This window comes from Lissotriton vulgaris, chromosome 6, assembly GCF_964263255.1.
Source record: "Lissotriton vulgaris chromosome 6, aLisVul1.2, whole genome shotgun sequence".
Classification (NCBI taxonomy): domain Eukaryota; kingdom Metazoa; phylum Chordata; class Amphibia; order Caudata; family Salamandridae; genus Lissotriton; species Lissotriton vulgaris.
In genome coordinates, this window is record NC_141694.1 from 1,331,096,760 (window position 1) to 1,331,115,679 (window position 18,920).

Consider the following 18,920-nt stretch of genomic DNA (forward strand, 5'->3'; position numbering starts at 1 on the left):
AGGAGACAGAAGTCTGGCGTGTCAGAACAACCTAAACCCAATCATATCTGATATCTTGTGTTTGAGGAACTGTATTATCTAGAAGGAAAGGTCTTTCGGGTAGAGGCTTTTCTATACTGACTGCTAGTGCGTGTATATGTGTCTACGTGTAATGCGAGGGGCCATGGGCCTACCATGGTAACTGGAGCAATGAATTACTTGCACGGAAACAGAAAGGCCGGGCCCTTTGCTCTGCAGCTGGGGGGATGTTTACCTAAATCACTAGACAGGAATGTATTTTCGAGGAGCGGAGCAGATAACTTGAAGGCTAAAGGGTTTTTGGCAGGCAAGCAGGCCGAGCCGGGCACCGCTCGCCGCGCAGGGAGTAAGGCAAGGGTCACGGATGCAGATCCAGGCTGTAGCTTTCTGAGGCAGAAGGCAGAAAGGGCTCGATGGCAGAAATCAGGGCCTAACTCAACAGAGCCAGGAAAACGTGAAAGTGCACCATGTAAGGACGGTGGCAAGGCATACTTAGGAACTGAATTATCGATCCATTCATAGTGGATCTGAAAGAGGACATGTTAACGTTGGACGCAAATGTATTTGCGTCTTCATATCTGGTCATGGAGGGAAATTACATGTACTTGAAGCACGTACATGGAGCCGTTGGGGTCTACGTTAGGGGACACAATTGACCATAAAATTCAAATTACCTCAATAGTACCCCATGCCAGGTTACACATGCGTCAGTTGCAGGAGTGCTTAGTGCACCAGTGGTCTCAAGTGGAGGGTCATTTGGGATGATCTAGTGTTGGTGGGCCATTAAGCTTATTGTTCTCTGCAATGGTGGAACACCAACAACCGGTTACAGGAATGGCCTTTTCCCGCCCCACTTCCGCAGAGGACAATCAAAAAGGATGATTCCGTTATGGGGTGGGGGGGGGTGGGGCCTACTCACAGGTCCTGACTTTTTAAGGCCAGAAGACACCTAGACACACGGGTCTCCTCATAACTTATCTGGTACCACTACCTGTTAACCTTGTGTAGGAAGCCTTTCTTCTCAACCTCACTGACAAGGTAGCCTTCTTCAAAACGGGAAACATGACCACATTACCTTCAGAAGCAAGGGGGCACCCGTCCCCTCAGCTCTCTCACTTAGCCCAGAGCATCTGGAGATGGGCCCTCATATACAAGATCCATCTGTTAGCGAATATTTACTGGAAGTGGACAACAACTTTGCCAAACTACTCAGCAGGATGCAGCTACAAGTCCATGATGGGGAACTTCATCCTCAAGTCCTTCTGAACTACTTCCGATGCTGGGAACTGCCGGACATAGATCTCTTCACAACAGCAGAAAATGCCAAATACCCAAACCTTGCCTCCAGGTTCCCACACTCACTATCAGGGGCAATTCACTATGGATCAGTTGGTCAGGGATATTTGCTTATGCTTTTCCTCCTCTCCCACTACTTACGTTTGTGGTTCGGAGGCTTTGGCAGACATCTGTCCCCCTCAGCCTATTAGCTCTCACATGGACACTCCAACCATGGTTCACTACCCTCATAGAACTCTCAGTAGTTCCAAACGATAAACTCCCCAACAGGCTGGACCTTTTCATGCAGAACCATGGTGAAATCAGACACCCGGACCCCAAGTCACTCAGCCTTGCAATCTGGCTCCTGAGGTCCTAGAGTTTGGGTAACTTAACCGTCCACCCCAATGCATGGACATTCTTAAAAGGAGCACAAGCCTACTACTCGTGAATGTTACGCGGCTAAGTGGTACAAAATCGTTTACTATTGTTGTTCGAAACCAATTGGCCTACTAGCTAGCTAAGTACAATACATTGTCTGCTACCTGCCTCCTCTGAAAACTTGAACTAGCTTTCACATCCATATGATTACATCTAGAGTCTCTAGCTTCAGAATATGCAACACATTTTCGTCTTCAAAATTCCTATAATTTTAACTTTCATGGAAGCGTTTAAAAGAGTTATTGCTCCTCGGATCCCGCAAGCACAGACATGGACTCTTAACATTGTCCTAACAAGACTGATGGGCCTTCCATTTGAATACCTCCACTCCTACTCTCTCCAGTTTCTCTCTTGGAAGGTATCAGTTCTGGTCGCCATCACTTCACTTAGGCATGTCAGCGAGCTTCAGGCACTAACTTTAGAAGAAACTTTCTTCCAAATACACAGAGGCAGTGTCGCACTCCGCACCTGCCCCAGGTTTCTCCTAAAAGTAGTCTCCCAGTTGCACTTCCTTCAATCCATTGGACTTCTTGTTTTTTCCCTCAACCAGACTCAGCTGCGGAAGTGTCGCTCCATACAGCAGATGTTAAATGAGCCCTCATGTATCATATTGACAAGACTGAAACATTTCAGAAAACAGAGTAACTTTTTGTTGCTTTCTCCAAACCCCATAAAGGCAAAGCTCTTTCTAAATCAGGCATTGCTAGGTGGATTGTTTAATGCATACAAGCATGCTATGCCAAAACAGAGGTAATTGCTTCCGACCCCCATTACCATCCTCCCCGCCCAACTTTCCATTAGCCCCTAACCCAGTTCTCCAGTCGAAGGCACATAAACCCACAAATGCTTCCCAAGGGAAGCAATACTGGAAAGCTTCCTGGTGATGGTTACCCTCAACCAACCCTGTTCCACCTTTTCCACCATTGAATTCCCCACATCATCATGCCGTCTGCCATTGTGGCTGTCCCAACTTCTCCTCTGGACCCCTAATGTCAAAAACTCCCACCATGCCTGACCGTACACCCATCTTGTAGAAATGGCCCAGGAACCAATTACCAATTGCAGCATCCTTACTCTCCTACTTTCCACAAGTCTGCCGGCATCACCATCTAGTCCTTGCCCACTCCCAAACAAGACGACAGAGTCTCTGTCACTGAAAACAGGACAGAGCATCGGCACTGTTATTATCTTGTCCTGGTACATGTCGTGCCTCGAAACAAATGTTCTGGCATAAACAGATCAGCACAAAAAAGTTCAGAAACTTTAAGACTTGCACCTCACGCGGTGGCTGGCGGTTCACCACCTCCATCACTATCATGTTGTCCATGTTGAACAACACTTTTATGTTTGCAAATTCACCTCCACACAGAGCCCACACCATTAACAATGGAAACAACTTCAGAAAGGCAATGCTTCTCCCACCCCTCTTCTAGTCCTCCACCCATCGTTCAACACACCAATATACCTGCCATTACAGACCAAAACATGTCCTTCCTGCAGAATCAGAAAAGACTTGTATTTGCCAGTCCGGTCATTCACCTAAGCCTTCCAATGACACCCCTTTGAAATGAGTCAAGAATGCCTGCCACATCCCCATGTCCTCCTTAATCCCTGCTTCCAAACGTATCCGATAGTGGAGCAAAGACAGATATTACAATGCCAGCCATTGACAGTGCCTTATCCACGTACCAGTGTTCCCCAAACTGTATACGCAACAGCTCAAAATACTGGAGAGAAACAAGCAGCAGCCTGAACACTGACTTGATGTCACTCTTTGCCATAGTCGCCTCTGACCTGCCTTACTCACAATGTCCAGTGCCACATCCATTGAAGAGTAGATCCTAGAAAGATCCTCTGGAATGAAATCATTAATGGCCTGGCCCAGGGGCCAGGACAAGGTGCTGTATCAGTATAAAGCTTCCCCTTCTCCCTTTTCAGTAATACCCCAATTTCGAGACAATTTACCTCTCTTGTGGCCAGGCGTTGAAAGGGCCCACGTTCTGCCCCTCCATGACTTCCTTGTATAGCTTACCTTGCACCACCTTTGGGTGGTCTCGCTCTGACTTTGTTCTCTGCCCATCTCTATACCTTCATACCCCAATGTAATGCCATCGGGAAACCCTGCTGTCAACAACTCCCTGTCCTCCAGGTTCCCGTACCATTGCAATCAGTATGCCAATCTATACAATTTAACTGGCATATGAGCCCTTCCCCAGTGCCTGAATTTCCCAGACTGCCCCCTCTGTCCCCTTACTGCTGCCAATGTCCCCCTTCCCCTTTTTTGTTCCTGCATTCCCTCTGCAATAGATATGTGGGTGCCTGTTCGCATTTCTTGAACATTTGTGTCTAAATTTACAATAATCCCCTAAGGCACGAGTCTGTTTTATGCTGAACACGCCCTTCTCTTACTTGGCTGTCCTTTTCCTGATGCTTCCATAGGGCTGCTATGTCACTGGCAACCCACAGGCCATCAAGACCGTTGGCGTGGGCCATGATAGCCCCATGGTATGAGGTCACAAATCCTTATCCAACTCCCCCCTCCACTTGCCCTTTGCATCGTAAGCCAAACTTGCTCTGAATTCCTCATCATACCTCACCCAGGTGTACCTCCCAAAAGTGATGTGAACCTTCCGGATCACATACATGTATTTAAACAACTCTGCACAGCGTTCCTGGAATTTCTCACAACACCTGCTGGCGTATATCAAGAATGCCGCCATCCTATTCTCAATAGTGACTGGTACTTAGCTCTCTCATATTCCTCATCCTAGGACCCTTCCTTTGCTCTATCTTGCTTTAATCAAATGAGCCCTCATGAGCTAGGGGATGCCCATGTAGGGCAATTTCTTCACCTTGAGCTCCTTGCTTTTCTCTGAAACGACTCGGTAGGTGGTTCTGAGGGGATTGGCGCTCAAGGGCAGTGCGCATGTGAGTATACACTAATAATAAGTAAGGATTGCGGTGCATAAGGGTAGGGAGAGCCACCCTCCTCCCCAGCGCGGGGATAACCACTGGTAGACCAAAACAACAATCTACTGCACACACTAACAGTATATACAGTATATCAATAGCAGTGTAACAAAAATGCTTGATTCTTTTCTGGAACAATCACTTCAGTTTATTCTCGAAAGCCTTCGCCAACTCGTGTTTCATTGCGCTATACGGTTTTGCGCAGCGATTTCTTAACGGCTAAGAAACAAACAAGTGTACAAAATTGGAAATGATAAGCATCCAACAATAACAGCTAATGTCAGTTTCCCAATGCGACAGTATATATTTGAAGGATATCGAGACGGCCCCAGTGTCTGTTCGTCCTCTCCTACCAACTCGAGTAGTTTGGCGCACCCGGCCTTCGCTCTTTCCTGACACTTGACGTTCTTTATACTGTCCCCTAAGATGTCTCGTACTTCCCCACAGTATGGCTCACCCACCTAATTGCCTCCTCCATTACCTGGACGTCATTAGCAACACTTTGCCTAGGCGTCTTACACTTCCTCGTGCACTCTACCCTCATTTCCACACGGCACACCAGGACGTTTCCAACCTCCAATAGCCCTGAAGAAGTCACTGGTAGACCTCCAGAGATTAATCGATGGGTTTGCGGCTTTTATTAGTAAGAGGAAGCTGATGATAAATAAGGCTAAAACTTTTGCAATGGTATGTGGCCCGAAATACAAGAGTTTGAAACCTTTTTTTATTGAATGCAACAAAGTACAAAACGTGAATAATTTTTGTTATTTAGGTATTTGCTTTTCTTTGGATGGGAAACAGAACCACGAATTGTCACATCTCCGGGTCAAATTGAGGAAAAGCATATATGGTGTTTTTAAATTTGCTTCTAATTTAGGGGATTACCGTATCAAAGACATAGTTAATATTTATAAAGCAAGATGCACATCGGTTCCACTCTATGGGGCTGTGCTTTGGGGATACCAATCTTGCTGTGATTTACAAATGGAAGAGAATTCTTTTTAAAAAAAGCTTTTATGTCTCCCGGTCTCAGCCTCCTCTGAGCTTATACATTGTGAAGTTGGTCTCAATTATCTGATGGATTTAATAGCCCTGAGACCACTTCAGTTATGGAGATCAATATGGTTAAAAGAGGAGACCATTTTTACCAAGTCTACTATTAATGATTGCCTGCGACTGGATAATTACCTAAAGATCCCCTGGCTTAATTATTTAGCCAAATCCTTTGGGGTCATATTCGATCGAACTATGTTGGAAAATCAAAATGAAGCATCTGGTTTGTCCAAACAGGAGTTAAAGAGTACCTTCCTGTCCCATAAGAATGAATGCAGGCTGAAAATAGTAAGGAGCTAAACAACAAAATGTGCCCCCTCCCTCGATTGCTTCAGTATTGGGAACCCAATAAACACAAGTTAAATCAGGTCCGGTATATTTATTTATACCTCTTTTTTAGTGATTATTTGAAAAAAAACTACTTTTTCATGGCAGATCAAAAATACAACATACACAATTATTAACAAAATACATTAAGCTACATTGACACAATGAAATTGACGAACTATAATGTGAAAAACAGTTTCAAGTGTCACATCCCACAAATAATCCAGTGCTGAACCAAAAGCGTAACAGTGAAATAATTCTAATACAGACAAATCACGAAAAACGAAAAAAGAGAGCCAATTCAATACAAGAGCACAAAGGCGTGAGGCAATATATTTTTAGTACACAATGAATGTATATAGTTAGCTCTTGCTGGATTGCCGACGCGTTTCAAGTTTGGGCATGAAGTTTCCAAACTATCATCAGGGCTCTTGATTATGTTCTGTTGGAATGTAAAAAATTTTTTTTTAGTTTTAATACAACCAAATGGCCTCCTAAGAAAGGTAGAAGTACCGTTTGAATGAAATTAAAAGTACCTGGTTGTTGGTAATGGGTTGGCCTGTGTGGCTTTCTATCAACGGACCGAATCCTTGATTTAGGGCTCAACCAAAAATGGCTTCATTGACAACACCACCCTAGAACAGAGGTGTTATCATCATTTAGAATGTGGTCTCCAGTGTACGGAATAACATCCCCTATACACTTTGCTAAATAGTAGTAAATATTGACGGAATCATACCTTGAGGTGATCGATTCCGTTGTCAATAGTGGAGGCTGGGGGGCGGAGGATTATCTTTACTCGTTAACCTGTGCATAAAAATTGTACCTGTTTATGATTAGGGAAACCTTCATGATTTACATACAGAGGCGCTCTAGTTTGCCAGAAATAAATGTACCTTTTGTTTGGGTCTTTGCAGCAAACCTCGTCCCCACTCTACTGCCCCGGCCGGGGCTGTAAGGAATCACAGGAATGTGAATTCAGTAAGTGCTTCGCAGACGCGAACAGTCGTTTGTCTGAAAAAACGCACGAGTGGTTTGTTTACTATGAGGCACACTGAATGAAAGGCTCCGGGTAGATAAGCCTAGCTGTTTATTCGGCTTACCTCGGGAATCCCGAGGTTAGCCGAATAAACAGCTAGGCTTATCTACCCGGAGCCTTTCATTCAGTGTGCCTCATAGTAAACAAACCACTTGTGCGTTTTTTCAGACAAACGACTGTTCGCGTCTGCGAAGCACTTACTGAATTCACATTCCTGTGATTCCTTACAGCCCCGGCCGGGGCAGTAGAGTGGGGACGAGGTTTGCTGCAAAGACCCAAACAAAAGGTACATTTATTTCTGGCAAACTAGAGCGCCTCTGTATGTAAATCATGAAGGTTTCCCTAATCATAAACAGGTACAATTTTTATGCACAGGTTAACGAGTAAAGATAATCCTCCGCCCCCCAGCCTCCACTATTGACAACGGAATCGATCACCTCAAGGTATGATTCCGTCAATATTTACTACTATTTAGCAAAGTGTATAGGGGATGTTATTCCGTACACTGGAGACCACATTCTAAATGATGATAACACCTCTGTTCTAGGGTGGTGTTGTCAATGAAGCCATTTTTGGTTGAGCCCTAAATCAAGGATTCGGTCCGTTGATAGAAAGCCACACAGGCCAACCCATTATCAACAACCAGGTACTTTTAATTTCATTCAAACGGTACTTCTACCTTTCTTAGGAGGCCATTTGGTTGTATTAAAACTAAAAAAAATTTTTTTACATTCCAACAGAACATAATCAAGAGCCCTGATGATAGTTTGGAAACTTCATGCCCAAACTTGAAACGCGTCGGCAATCCAGCAAGAGCTAACTATATACATTCATTGTGTACTAAAAATATATTGCCTCACGCCTTTGTGCTCTTGTATTGAATTGGCTCTCTTTTTTCGTTTTTCGTGATTTGTCTGTATTAGAATTATTTCACTGTTACGCTTTTGGTTCAGCACTGGATTATTTGTGGGATGTGACACTTGAAACTGTTTTTCACATTATAGTTCGTCAATTTCATTGTGTCAATGTAGCTTAATGTATTTTGTTAATAATTGTGTATGTTGTATTTTTGATCTGCCATGAAAAAGTAGTTTTTTTTCAAATAATCACTAAAAAAGAGGTATAAATAAATATACCGGACCTGATTTAACTCGTGTTTATTGGGTTCCCAATACTGAAGCAATCGAGGGAGGGGGCACATTTTGTTGTTTAGCTTCATATAGGGTCCAGCCCCCCCTCGGCCCCGCTAAGGACCTATCTCCTTTCTTTGTGTGCTGAAAATAGTAAGGAAGCAAACCACGTATCAACTTTATCATCTGCATATAGATACGGAGGGCTTCCAAACATATCTTTCACTTGTCACGAGACTTTCCCACCGCTATGTTTTAACCAGAATAAGGTTAGGCCTTGTGCATCATTTAGTTGCGTTCCCTACGATGAACAGCGCCCTGTTTCCCAATGCCTTTGTGACGGGAACACAAAGCAGAGCACCTTGCACTTTTTACTTTCATGCAATTTGTACCTGTCTTTTAGAATTGCTTATTCTAAACCATTGTTTAAAAAGTATTATGCCAAAACCACCAATGCTGCTATGACCCTACTTTTTGCACAAAGAGAACCTGAGATTTGTTACTATACTGCTACATTTATTTTAAGTTCAGTCAATGCCAGGAAGAGTATGTTGTTCTAATGCAATTAACCATATCCACAATGATTAGGGATGGTCTCACTAATTAAGCACCCTGCACTTTACATTTTGCACTTTCTGAAGCCTACGTGTCCTGGATCTCTGTTATCAAAATCATGTTATGCTGCTATGATTTTACTGTTCACATTAGGAGAATTGATGTAGTTTATGTACTTTATACTTTGCACTTTTTGAAGCCTACGTGTCCTGGATCTTTGTTACCAAAATGGTGTAATGCTGCTATGAGTCTATTGTTTACATTGAGAACTGACGCAGTTTATGATGTTTAATGGAATCAGTATTTGTATGTCATTTTCATTATGGATGTCGACTTTTTATCAATTGTTTTTTATGTAATGTGATTAGATATTGTGCTTTTATGGTTGTATGTCCCAACCGAATAAAGCTTATTTGAATTGAATTGAATTGAAGTCACAGGACAATTCCCTATGTGACGAAACCCGTGTTGGCTGGTTGTTTCTTTGTTGTTGCATTATTAAATACTTTCGAACAAATATACTGGAGTTGACCACAGAAATTGGTACAATACGAGACATTTCTACCATTGTTATGTCCCCATAACGTGTGCCCGGGACTGTGTTTACATTACTCCTAGTACTTTTTCGTTTAGAATAATTAGCACCTTCCATCTGCCCTGTGGTGACAATCCCATCTGTATTTCTTTGGTGCCTTCAGTCAACTAAAACAGGAAGTGAAGAGGGTGGGTGGGGCTTTAGTACTCTTTTTGGATTTGAAAGGGTGGCACATAATGAGGCACTTCAGCCTCATTATGTAATTGACATAGTCGAAAATGTACTCTGAGTAATGTAATTACTGGTAAGTAATTAGAACATTTCTTATCTTTGCATTGGTTCTTTTTCATTCTTTTTTGTGAATATTTTTATGCACCAAAACGATGTAACAAGAGATAGTCATGTAATCTTACAGATGAAACCATTAGTCACCAACCACATTGTAACAGGTACCATGAATGTTGTTCCATATTTGTGCCAGATAAGAAGTGAAATGAACATGAAAGAGGTAGTGTATGGCAGTAAAGAGCTGAATAACCCAAATTAAGTATTAGCCAGAGAACAGAAAAAGGACAACAAAGTAAAATGTATAAATGTGCACTGAAGAAGATGCATTTTTTGTTTTTAGGCGGTACGTAAATGGTTTGTTGTCATTGGTTGCTTGGGGACAGCTGCATGTTTTGTCCTGTTAGGACCGGTCCCTTTCCTGCACATTAAAAGGTACAGTTCACTTTATTTATTTGTTTTAAGTGCACCACAAAGTGAAAAAAGTTAACATGCTATCGGATTTCTCCATGGAGCTGTGTATTATCTGCTAAATATGAATAGAAAGAAAAAACGGATTAATTACTCATTGACTGTAAAGGAGAGAAGGATCACAAATTTAAGATTGGTAAATTGGGATATTTTAGTCACTCTAAATGCTGAACATTTGCTGTGCAATCAATCAATCACAGTACTTGTAAAGCACGCTACTTGCCTGTGAGTGTCTCAAGGGGCTGAGGGGAGGGGGTGCTGCTACTGCTCGAAGAGCCAGGTCTTAAGGAGTCTTCTGAAGGCAAGTAGGTCTTGGGTCTGCCGTAGGTGGGTAGGGAGGGTGTTCCAGGTCTAGGCGGCGAGGTAGGAGAAGGATCTGCCACCGGAGGTTGTTCGTTGGATGCGGGGGACAGCGGCGAGGCTGGCGGAGCTGAGCTGGCGGGTCGGGGTGTAGAAGCTGAGTCTGCTGTTCAGGTAGGGTTGTCCGGCGTTGTGGAGTGCTCTGTGTACGTGGGGGAGGAGCTTGAAGGTGATCCTCTTGTCGACGGGGAGCCAGTGTAGGTCTCTCAGGTGGGGTTGATGTGGCTGTGGCGGGGGACGTTGACGATCAGTCGGCTGGAGGTGTTTTGGATGCGTTGTAGTCATCTTAGGTGTTTGGCTGGGATTCCTGCGTAGAGTGCGTTGCCGTAGTCCAGTCTGCTGCTGACGAGGGCCTGTGTCACCATTCTTCTTGTTTCAGTCAGGATCCACTTGTAGATCCTGCAGGGCATGCGGAGGGTGCTGTAGCAGGAGGAGGAGACGGCATTGAACTGTTTAGACATGGAGAGGGAGGAGTCGAGGATGAATCCTAGGTTGCGTGCATGGTCTGTGGGTGTCGGTGCTGTTCCCAGGGTGGTCGGCCACCAGGAGTCGTCCCAGGCTGTGGGGGTGGGTCCGAGGATGAGTACCTCCATCTTGTCCAAGTTCAGCTTCAGACGGCTGTTCCCCATCCAGTCGGCGACGGCCTTCATTCCCTCGTGGAGGTTGGTTTTGGCGGTGTGCAGGTCCTTGGTGAGGGAGAGGATGAGCTGGGTGTCGTCGGCATAGGAGATGATGTTGAGGTCGTGTTGGCGGGCCACTTGTGCGAGGGGGGCCATGTAGACGTTGAACAGCGTCTGGCTTAGCCTTGGGGTTGCCGCAGATGATGTCTGTGGCCTCGGTTTGGAAGGGCGGGAGGCGGACGCTTTGGGTTCCACCGGAGAGGAAGGACGTGGTCCAGTCAAGGGCCTTCTCTTGGATTCTGGCTTCTAGGAGGCGTGTCTTTAGAGTGCGATGGCAGACCGTGTCGAAGGCGGCTGACAGGTCCAGGAGGATGAGGGCTGATGTTTTGCCGTTGTCTAGTTGGCGCCTGATGTCGTCTGTGGCGGCGATCAGGTCTGTCTCGGTGCTGAGGTTCCATCTGAACCCAGACTGGGACTGGTCCAAGATGTTGTTGTCTTCCAGGTGGCGGGCCAGTTGCATGTTGACTATTTTCTCGATGACCTTCGCCGGGAACGGGAGCAGGGAGAAGGGCCGGCAGTTTTTGAGGTCCTTGGGGTCCGCCTTGGGCTTCTTGAGGAGGGCGTTGATTTTGGGGTGTTTCCAGATTTCCGGGAATGTCGCTGTTTCGAAGGAGATGTTGATGACCTTCCGTAGTTGGGGTGTGATGGCAGCGTCTGCTTTGTTGAATACGTGGTGTGGGCACGGGTCTGACGGAGATCCTGAGGTGGATGGAGTTCATGACCTTGCGTGTCTCGTAGTCGTTGACTTTGGACCAGGAGGTCAGGCGGTTGGTGCTGGTGGTGTTCACAGGGGACCTGGGGTCTGGCGTGGTCGGGCGGTCATGGTGTTGAAGCTGTCATGGAGGTTAGCGATCTTGCGGTGGAAGAAGATTGCTAGTGAGTTGCACAGTTCTTGTGAGGGTGGTATGTCGTTGGCGCTGGGGTTGGAGAGTTCCTTTACGATGCTAAAGAGGTCTTTGCTGTCGTGTGCATTGTTATCCAGGCGATCTTTGAAGGAGGACCTCTTGGCTAATCTGATGAGGTGGTGATGTCTGCGGGTGGTGTCCTTGTGGGCTGCGTGGTTGTCCGGCGGGCATTCGTGGAGCCATATCTTCTCCAGTTTCCGGCAGGCGTGTTTGGGGGACTGCAGCTCGTCGGTGAGCAGGTGGCTCTCTTGCTGGCATGGTTGTTGGAGGGTTTATAGAGTGGGGCAAGGGTGTTGGCGCAGTCATCGATCCACTGTCTGAGGTTGCGGGCTGCGGTGTCTGGGTTGGTGGCGTTGATGGGCGGGTTTTGGGTGAGGGTGGTGATCATCTGGTCTTCGGTGACTTTGCTCCAGCAGCGGCGAGGCAGCTGTTGGGTGCAGTGGTGCGTGGGTGGTTTGTTGAAGGTGAAATGGATGCAGTGGTGGTCGGTCCAGTGGAGTTCGGTGGTGTGGTTGAAGGCAACGTGGGTGCCTGTGAAGAAGATGGGGTCCAGCGTGTGGCTAGCGGCGTAGGTGGGTGCGGTGACGAGTTGTCTGAGGCTGAGGTTGGCGAGGTTGTCAATCAGGGTGGCGGAGTTGGCGTTGTTGTTGTTTTCGAGGTGGAAATTCAGGTCCCCGAGGAGGATGTAGTCCGTGGAGGCGAGTGCGTGGGTGCTGGCGAGGTCGGCGATGGAATCGCTGAATTGAGCTCGGGGTTCGGGTGGTCTGCGGATGAGTGTTCCTCTGAGGGTGGTGTTGGTGTCGGTGTGGATCCGGAAGTGCAGGTGTTCGGCGGTGTTGAGGGTGTCGTCTGCTTGGGTGGCGACCTTGAGGGTGGATTTGTGGACGATGGATATTCCTCCTCCGATTCTGTTGGCGTAATCCCTGCAGGTGATCTTGTAGCCGTCCGGGATGGCTATGGCAATGTCGGGCGGCGAGGAGTCGTTCCACCAATTCTCGTCAGGAAGGCCACGTCTGGGGCGGAGGTGTCGAGCAGATCCCATAGCTCAACGGCGTGTTTGCGTGCAGAGCGGGTGTTGAGGAGTATACAGCCGAGGTGGTTGGGTCCAGTCCTTGGAGGTTTGGTGGTTCTGTCGCAGGTGAACCTACAGGTGTGGCAGGACAAAAAAGGTCTGTGAGTCCGTTTGGGGGCAGCTTGGAAGCAGGTGTGGTTACGGCCGGCGTTGAGTGCGTAGAGGGTGCTGGCGTCGTAGCGGAGTCTGGTGTTGTGGCGTTTGCGGGGTCCAGGGTTTCTGGCGGTGGGCTCGGTCCAGGCACGGACGGGCGCAGACGGACTCGCCTTTGGCTCGCCAGCGGCATGGCCGCTGCGCGGCCTCCATAAGAGGGGGAGAGGGAGGGAGGAGCATCTGGGAGGCGGGAGTGGGGTGTCCAATGGGGAGCAGGGGTGTGGGGCCGCAGGGATGCAGCGGTGGGAAAGGATCGGGAGATGGCGGGAACCAGACAGCGGCAGGAAGCAGAACACGAGGCAGCTGGCGGCTGTGTGGTGGCGTGGGGAGTGACCTGCCTGTGAGCAGGGTCAAAGGTCACTCCACCATTGAATCCTTTTCTGTACTATTAGAGTATCAACCCTGATTATCACTGTCTTGCTTGAAAACCTTAATTTATTTTTCTTCATTGCTCAGGATACCTTTATGGCAGTCCTCTAGACTTTTTGCTTGAGCTAGTGGGGTCTTATTGTAACACAATATACTTAGTTTGTCTTCTGAGTTTAATGAGATGAGCTTTTTCTGATAGATTCTCTCCTAGAGCAGTTTCAATGCAGCACTTGATAATACAGAGGCATTGCTCACACATGAGATTTCATGCAGAATCACATTGCCAGTTGAACGAGCAACTGCAATTCTTAACTCCCAAAGCAGAGTGAGCATGCAGAGTGGTTAAAGTGAGAATGCAGAGTGGTTGAATGCACACACTCCTTTCTGCATTGCAAAGTGTTCCTTGTTCCTTGAGTTCTGCACATCCTCTAGCTCTTCACATTGCAAAGACTAACCACCAGTCCCACATGTATGTGGTTTCCCCATTCCCCTTGGACTAGATAATGGAAATGCTTCTCTTTCTCGGCTATTGTTTACCACTCATAAACCTGTGTTTTCAGAAATCTTCCTCTCAAGCCCTTATACTAGTTTTAGTATTGTGATGGATCTGATTTGTATTCTTGGTAAGCTGGCCCGCTGGCTTTCTGAGGTTGGGGGTTAGGGGAGAGGTGCTCAGAGTGCCCCTGCCCCAGGGCCCAAATATTAATTAAAAATAAATAGTCATGCTTTGCAATCCGCAGTACTCCAGCGAGACAGAATATGGCCCTCCCCGTGAGATACTGAAGTACACTTGTAGGACCCTGCACCATTCTCCTGCGAGGTACCACCAGCCTCCGGTGAGATCAGTTCAGCATCACTGTGCAAGCTTCAGTGGGTGAAAATGTGGGATGAGGGCTGCTTGAGTTGACCATCCCCCCACTGTGGGCTAAAAGCTGTTCTCATTAAGGGAGTTGGGTGAGTATGATCAAATAATTAATTAATTTTCATTTTTTTCCCTACGGTACTCTTGCTGCAACAGAAATCTCTTAATTTTTTATTTTAATGTATCTGAAGCAGTTGAACAGAATTACCCAAATCACAAAAAGTACACATTCACAAAAAGCACTCTTTCAGAGCAGAGAAAGCTTTAGCCAAATTTAGTGTAATTCTCATCAGTCATTTTTTGTGTATCTTTGTTTAATTTTCCCTCTGGAAATTGCATGGGGAAATAGTGTTTTGGAAAGATGTATATTACACAGTGGGCATTTCCACTGTATAGTTATAATTAGGTCACACTGCATAGCAAGAGTGTTTTTTGTTTTTCTAATAACTTTGGTGCTGTTTGACAAATCTTCACAAAACTTTCTAAAACCAAAGTTCATTCATCTCCTTCTTGGAAAGATTCGAGGTGATCTCTCAAGAGGACTCCGAGAAAAAGAGGGGTGGGTTTTCAATATGCAATGTTCTCATTAAATTTCCATAGGTAATTTCAACAGTGATACAGAGTAAATGGCTGAACTGAGTTTCGCCAACTTTGTCAGAAAGCAAAATTTGTATAAAGAAAGTGGACTTTTTGTGATTTCTGTAAATCTGTTCTTTACAAAAAATAGAGACCTCTGGACGATTAGTCCTGTGAAACAGACAATTTAAAAAAATTCCAGTTGGCTTAGATGGGCTTTTTCCTGCTGGCCACTCCGCACCATGGGACCCTAGCATTCTAATTGTCTGGCCACACGTAACCCCAACAGAGACTTGGTCCCCTTATACTGATAAATAAAATGATGATCAATTTAAAGGGGTAGGGTAGGGGAAACCTTTTGCATGGCCTTTGTAGGTAGGTCCAGGGCCAAAATAAAAGCAAACAATAATAATTCAGTTCGCTGTTCCTGCACTGTTCTCACTCGTGTTATTGGTAACTCCTGCAAGAGACCCAAGAGACTCAGCCTGTCTCCCATCTGGACCCCCAGGAGATAAATAAATAAATAAACAAATAAAATTCAACCCCAAATTGGAATCTAAGCCTGTACTATGCACATCCTTCACCTTGTACAGAAGTCTTCACAGAGAGTATACTTCCTCTAGGTGCCCAAGCCCAATTAGGTGCTCATGTCCCTGCTATGCGTACCAATCCCTTGTATAGAAGTCTTCACCGAGACCCCATTCCCTCCTGACATCAAAGCCCCATAAGGTGGCTATGCTCCTACTATGCACATTGTTTACCTTGTAGTGGAATCTTCACAGAGAGCCCACTCCCTCCAGACACCTAAGCCCCACGAGGTGACTATGCTTCTGCTATGCTCATCCTTTGCCTTACATAGGAGACTTCATGGAGAACCCACTCAGTCAAGACAACCAAGCCCCATTGCTTGGGCAGGGTAAGTCCCTAGTATACTGTGCCTTTACCCAACACAATGGCCAGTTCTTCCATACTCGCATGTCCTGTTAGATGGCAATGCTCCTACTGCAAACACCCTTCACCATGGACAAAAGTCTTCACAGAGAGACCATTCTTTAGGCACCCAAGCCTAATTTAGGGGCTTAGGCCTAGATGTAGGTAATTTCATTTTACCACTTCTTAAATACCGAATCTTACCGATTCGGTATTTTAAGAAGTGGTAAAATAGAGGGGGGGGATGTAGGTATTTCAGAATCGGTAAATACCGAATCGTTAAGATTCGGTATTTACCGATTCTGTAAATACCGATTCGGTAATGCCCATTGATTCCTTTGGGCATTGAAGCCCATAGGAATCAATGGGCATTACCGAATCTGTATTTACCGATTCGGTAAATACCGATTCCAGCAAGGATGCAGGGGGTTTCACTTTGACACCCTCTAGCACCCCAAATACAGGCTTGTGTGCAATGTGGCACACATACATGCCCTAAGGGCATGTCTGTCTGTCACATTGCACAGGTGTACATGCACAGATGTGCATGCACACCTGAATTCGGTATTTTACCACACAATAGGATTGTGTGGTAAAGTACCGACTCTTAAGGGCCTGTGGCACTGTAAACTGTGCCACCTACATTTGTAATAACAGAATCGGTATATTTACCGATTCGGTAATTTACCGAATCAGTAATTTTACCGAATCGGTAAATATACCGATTCTGTAATTTTTAGCCCCCTACATCTGAAAACCCTAATACCGGTCGGAAACGACCGAAATCGGCCGTTTCCGACCGGTGTTAGGGCTCCTACATCTGGCCCTCAGTTCCTACTATGCAAACCCTCACCCTCGTGTTTAAGCCTTCACAGAGAGCCTGCTCGCTCTAGACCAGTGCTTAAATTGAACCTGGTGGTTTTCGGTTCTCTGCATTTAATTGTCAACACCGGCACTTATGACAGTCTGCCACATGATGGCACTGTCTGTTTAATTTAGAGATGAGCACAACAACAGTTGGATATTCATTTAATATAAATTAAAAATGACTAGTAACTGCCACCCAAGCAATTATTATAGATTTGAGGGCCTGGAATAGTCTGAATTGCCATATTTGTAGGAGTGTAATGGTTGTTACTGTTATTGACAGTGCTGGCAGTATTGATGATGGTGCAATATGCAGTGTCCCCTACTACACACATCCTTTGCCATGTACAGAGATCTTCAAGTACAGGCCAGTGCCTCACCATACCCATTACTTGTGTAAGCTTCTACTATGCACAGCCTTTGCGCTCCTCATAGGTCTTAGTGAGGGCAGTCCTTCACCACACCTCAGCCCTCTTACGTGAGCAAGCCCCTACTACACAAAGACTTCGCCTGTACAAAGCTTTTGACATGGAGGTCAGTCCCTTGCCACACCAAATATCCTTTGTGTGGGCAGACCCCTAATAAGTGCAGATGCGATGATCTTTGGAGTTGCGACGATCTCCGGGGCGACGATGCGAGGACCAGTGGTGATCTCTCTCTCACAGCTCCTCAATGCGATGGCTTCTGCGACGACACTCGCTGTGACGTGATGCGGTCCGCAAGCAAGCGGTGCAACAATCTCACCCAGCAATGACAGGCTCTGGGACGACACTCGCAGTGATGGCAATATTCCCGCACCGGTCTGGTGCGTCCCGCAAACGAAGGATGTGACGGCTCTGGCACTGTCAACACGCGCTGCGACAATCTCGACCTTCGTAGCGGTGGGAATTTCCTCGCACTGTCGGGGATGCACTCCGCAAGCCAGCGATGCGACAAAACTTGCAGAAAGTCTTTGCGCGGCGCGTTCTATTGAGCGGGCAGGGCCATGACGGAACCGCTCCGTCATGAGCACAGCGCAACCGCAGCTCGTGACGGAGCGGCTCCGTCACGAGCATGCGAGCGCCGCTCGCCCCCCCCCCCAGCGCTGCGGCGGAATTGCCGCCGCAGCAAAGGAGTTAAAAGCTTGGTTTCTAACTTCCCAACACAGGTACAACTTCTAGAGGCAACACAACTGGCCAAGCACTCTAGGAAGGACAGAACTCTCTCAGCAGAGTTCAGGGAAGCTGGGGTGAAGTCCTTTTGTTTCTGGGACTTCTTAACAGGGAGCCAGCTCTTCTCAGGCCCTTGGAGATTCCTTCAAACAAGGGGACTGTCACGGTTAGCAGCGGACAAAGAACCCAAGTAAAGAACACACAAGCCACTAACCTGAGGTATCTAGCCAGCGGGGACCACAGCGTGATGACAGTCTTCCCGATACCCAATAGCACTGACCCTCCCCGTGTGAACACACACACCAGAGACAGGTAGTCCTCCGGGTAGGGGGAAGGATCGTTGATCGGGGGAGGTTGTTGTGAAGACACCCTCTAGGTCTGGTCTAAGAATTCGGATGACTTCAAGGCACAACTATTCTGGAAACACAAGAACACTTGTTTAGCATGAGGATGGATAAGACGCCCTGGTTGTCTAATATATATATTAACAGAGCTGACACTTACTGAAAACCTTCGCTCTGAAAGCCTGAAGTCTGGGGAAGGTTCTGACTCGAGTTCAAGCGGAATCGGGGGGCTGTTACATCACAGCTCGATCCAACAGGCAATTAGGACACAGTATCTAGCACCAAGCAGTTAGCGTCACTACCGGCTGCCAATATCGCACAGAGTCTAAATAGTTCAACGTTCCAACAGGGTTCAGGATACGAAGGAAAATTAGAAGACGGAACACTAAGGTAGCACGGCCGTGCTAAAAGACAGAGGTCCGACCTCTAACTCACGGGAAAGACAAAAGTGTCTCAGCGTCCTCAGCGGGAAGGAAAGCGTCCGCGCACACCCACTCTCGGCGTCCACAGCGGGAAGGAAAGCGTCCGCGCACACCCACTCTCGGCGTCCAC

The 18,920-nt window shown here is 46.7% G+C and overlaps 1 protein-coding gene across 3 annotated transcripts in view; it reads left to right on the forward strand.

Moving 5' to 3' along the window:
- LOC147708847 (MFS-type transporter SLC18B1-like) overlaps positions 1 to 18,920 on the forward strand; it is a 721,944-nt gene that overhangs the window by 283,730 nt on the left and 419,294 nt on the right. For all 3 annotated transcript variants that reach the window (XM_086927467.1, XM_086927468.1, XM_086927469.1), the window contains exon 9: positions 9,972 to 10,063. In XM_086927467.1, coding sequence (XP_086783593.1) covers positions 9,972 to 10,063 — 92 coding nt within the window. The remainder of the gene's footprint in view (positions 1 to 9,971; positions 10,064 to 18,920) is intronic.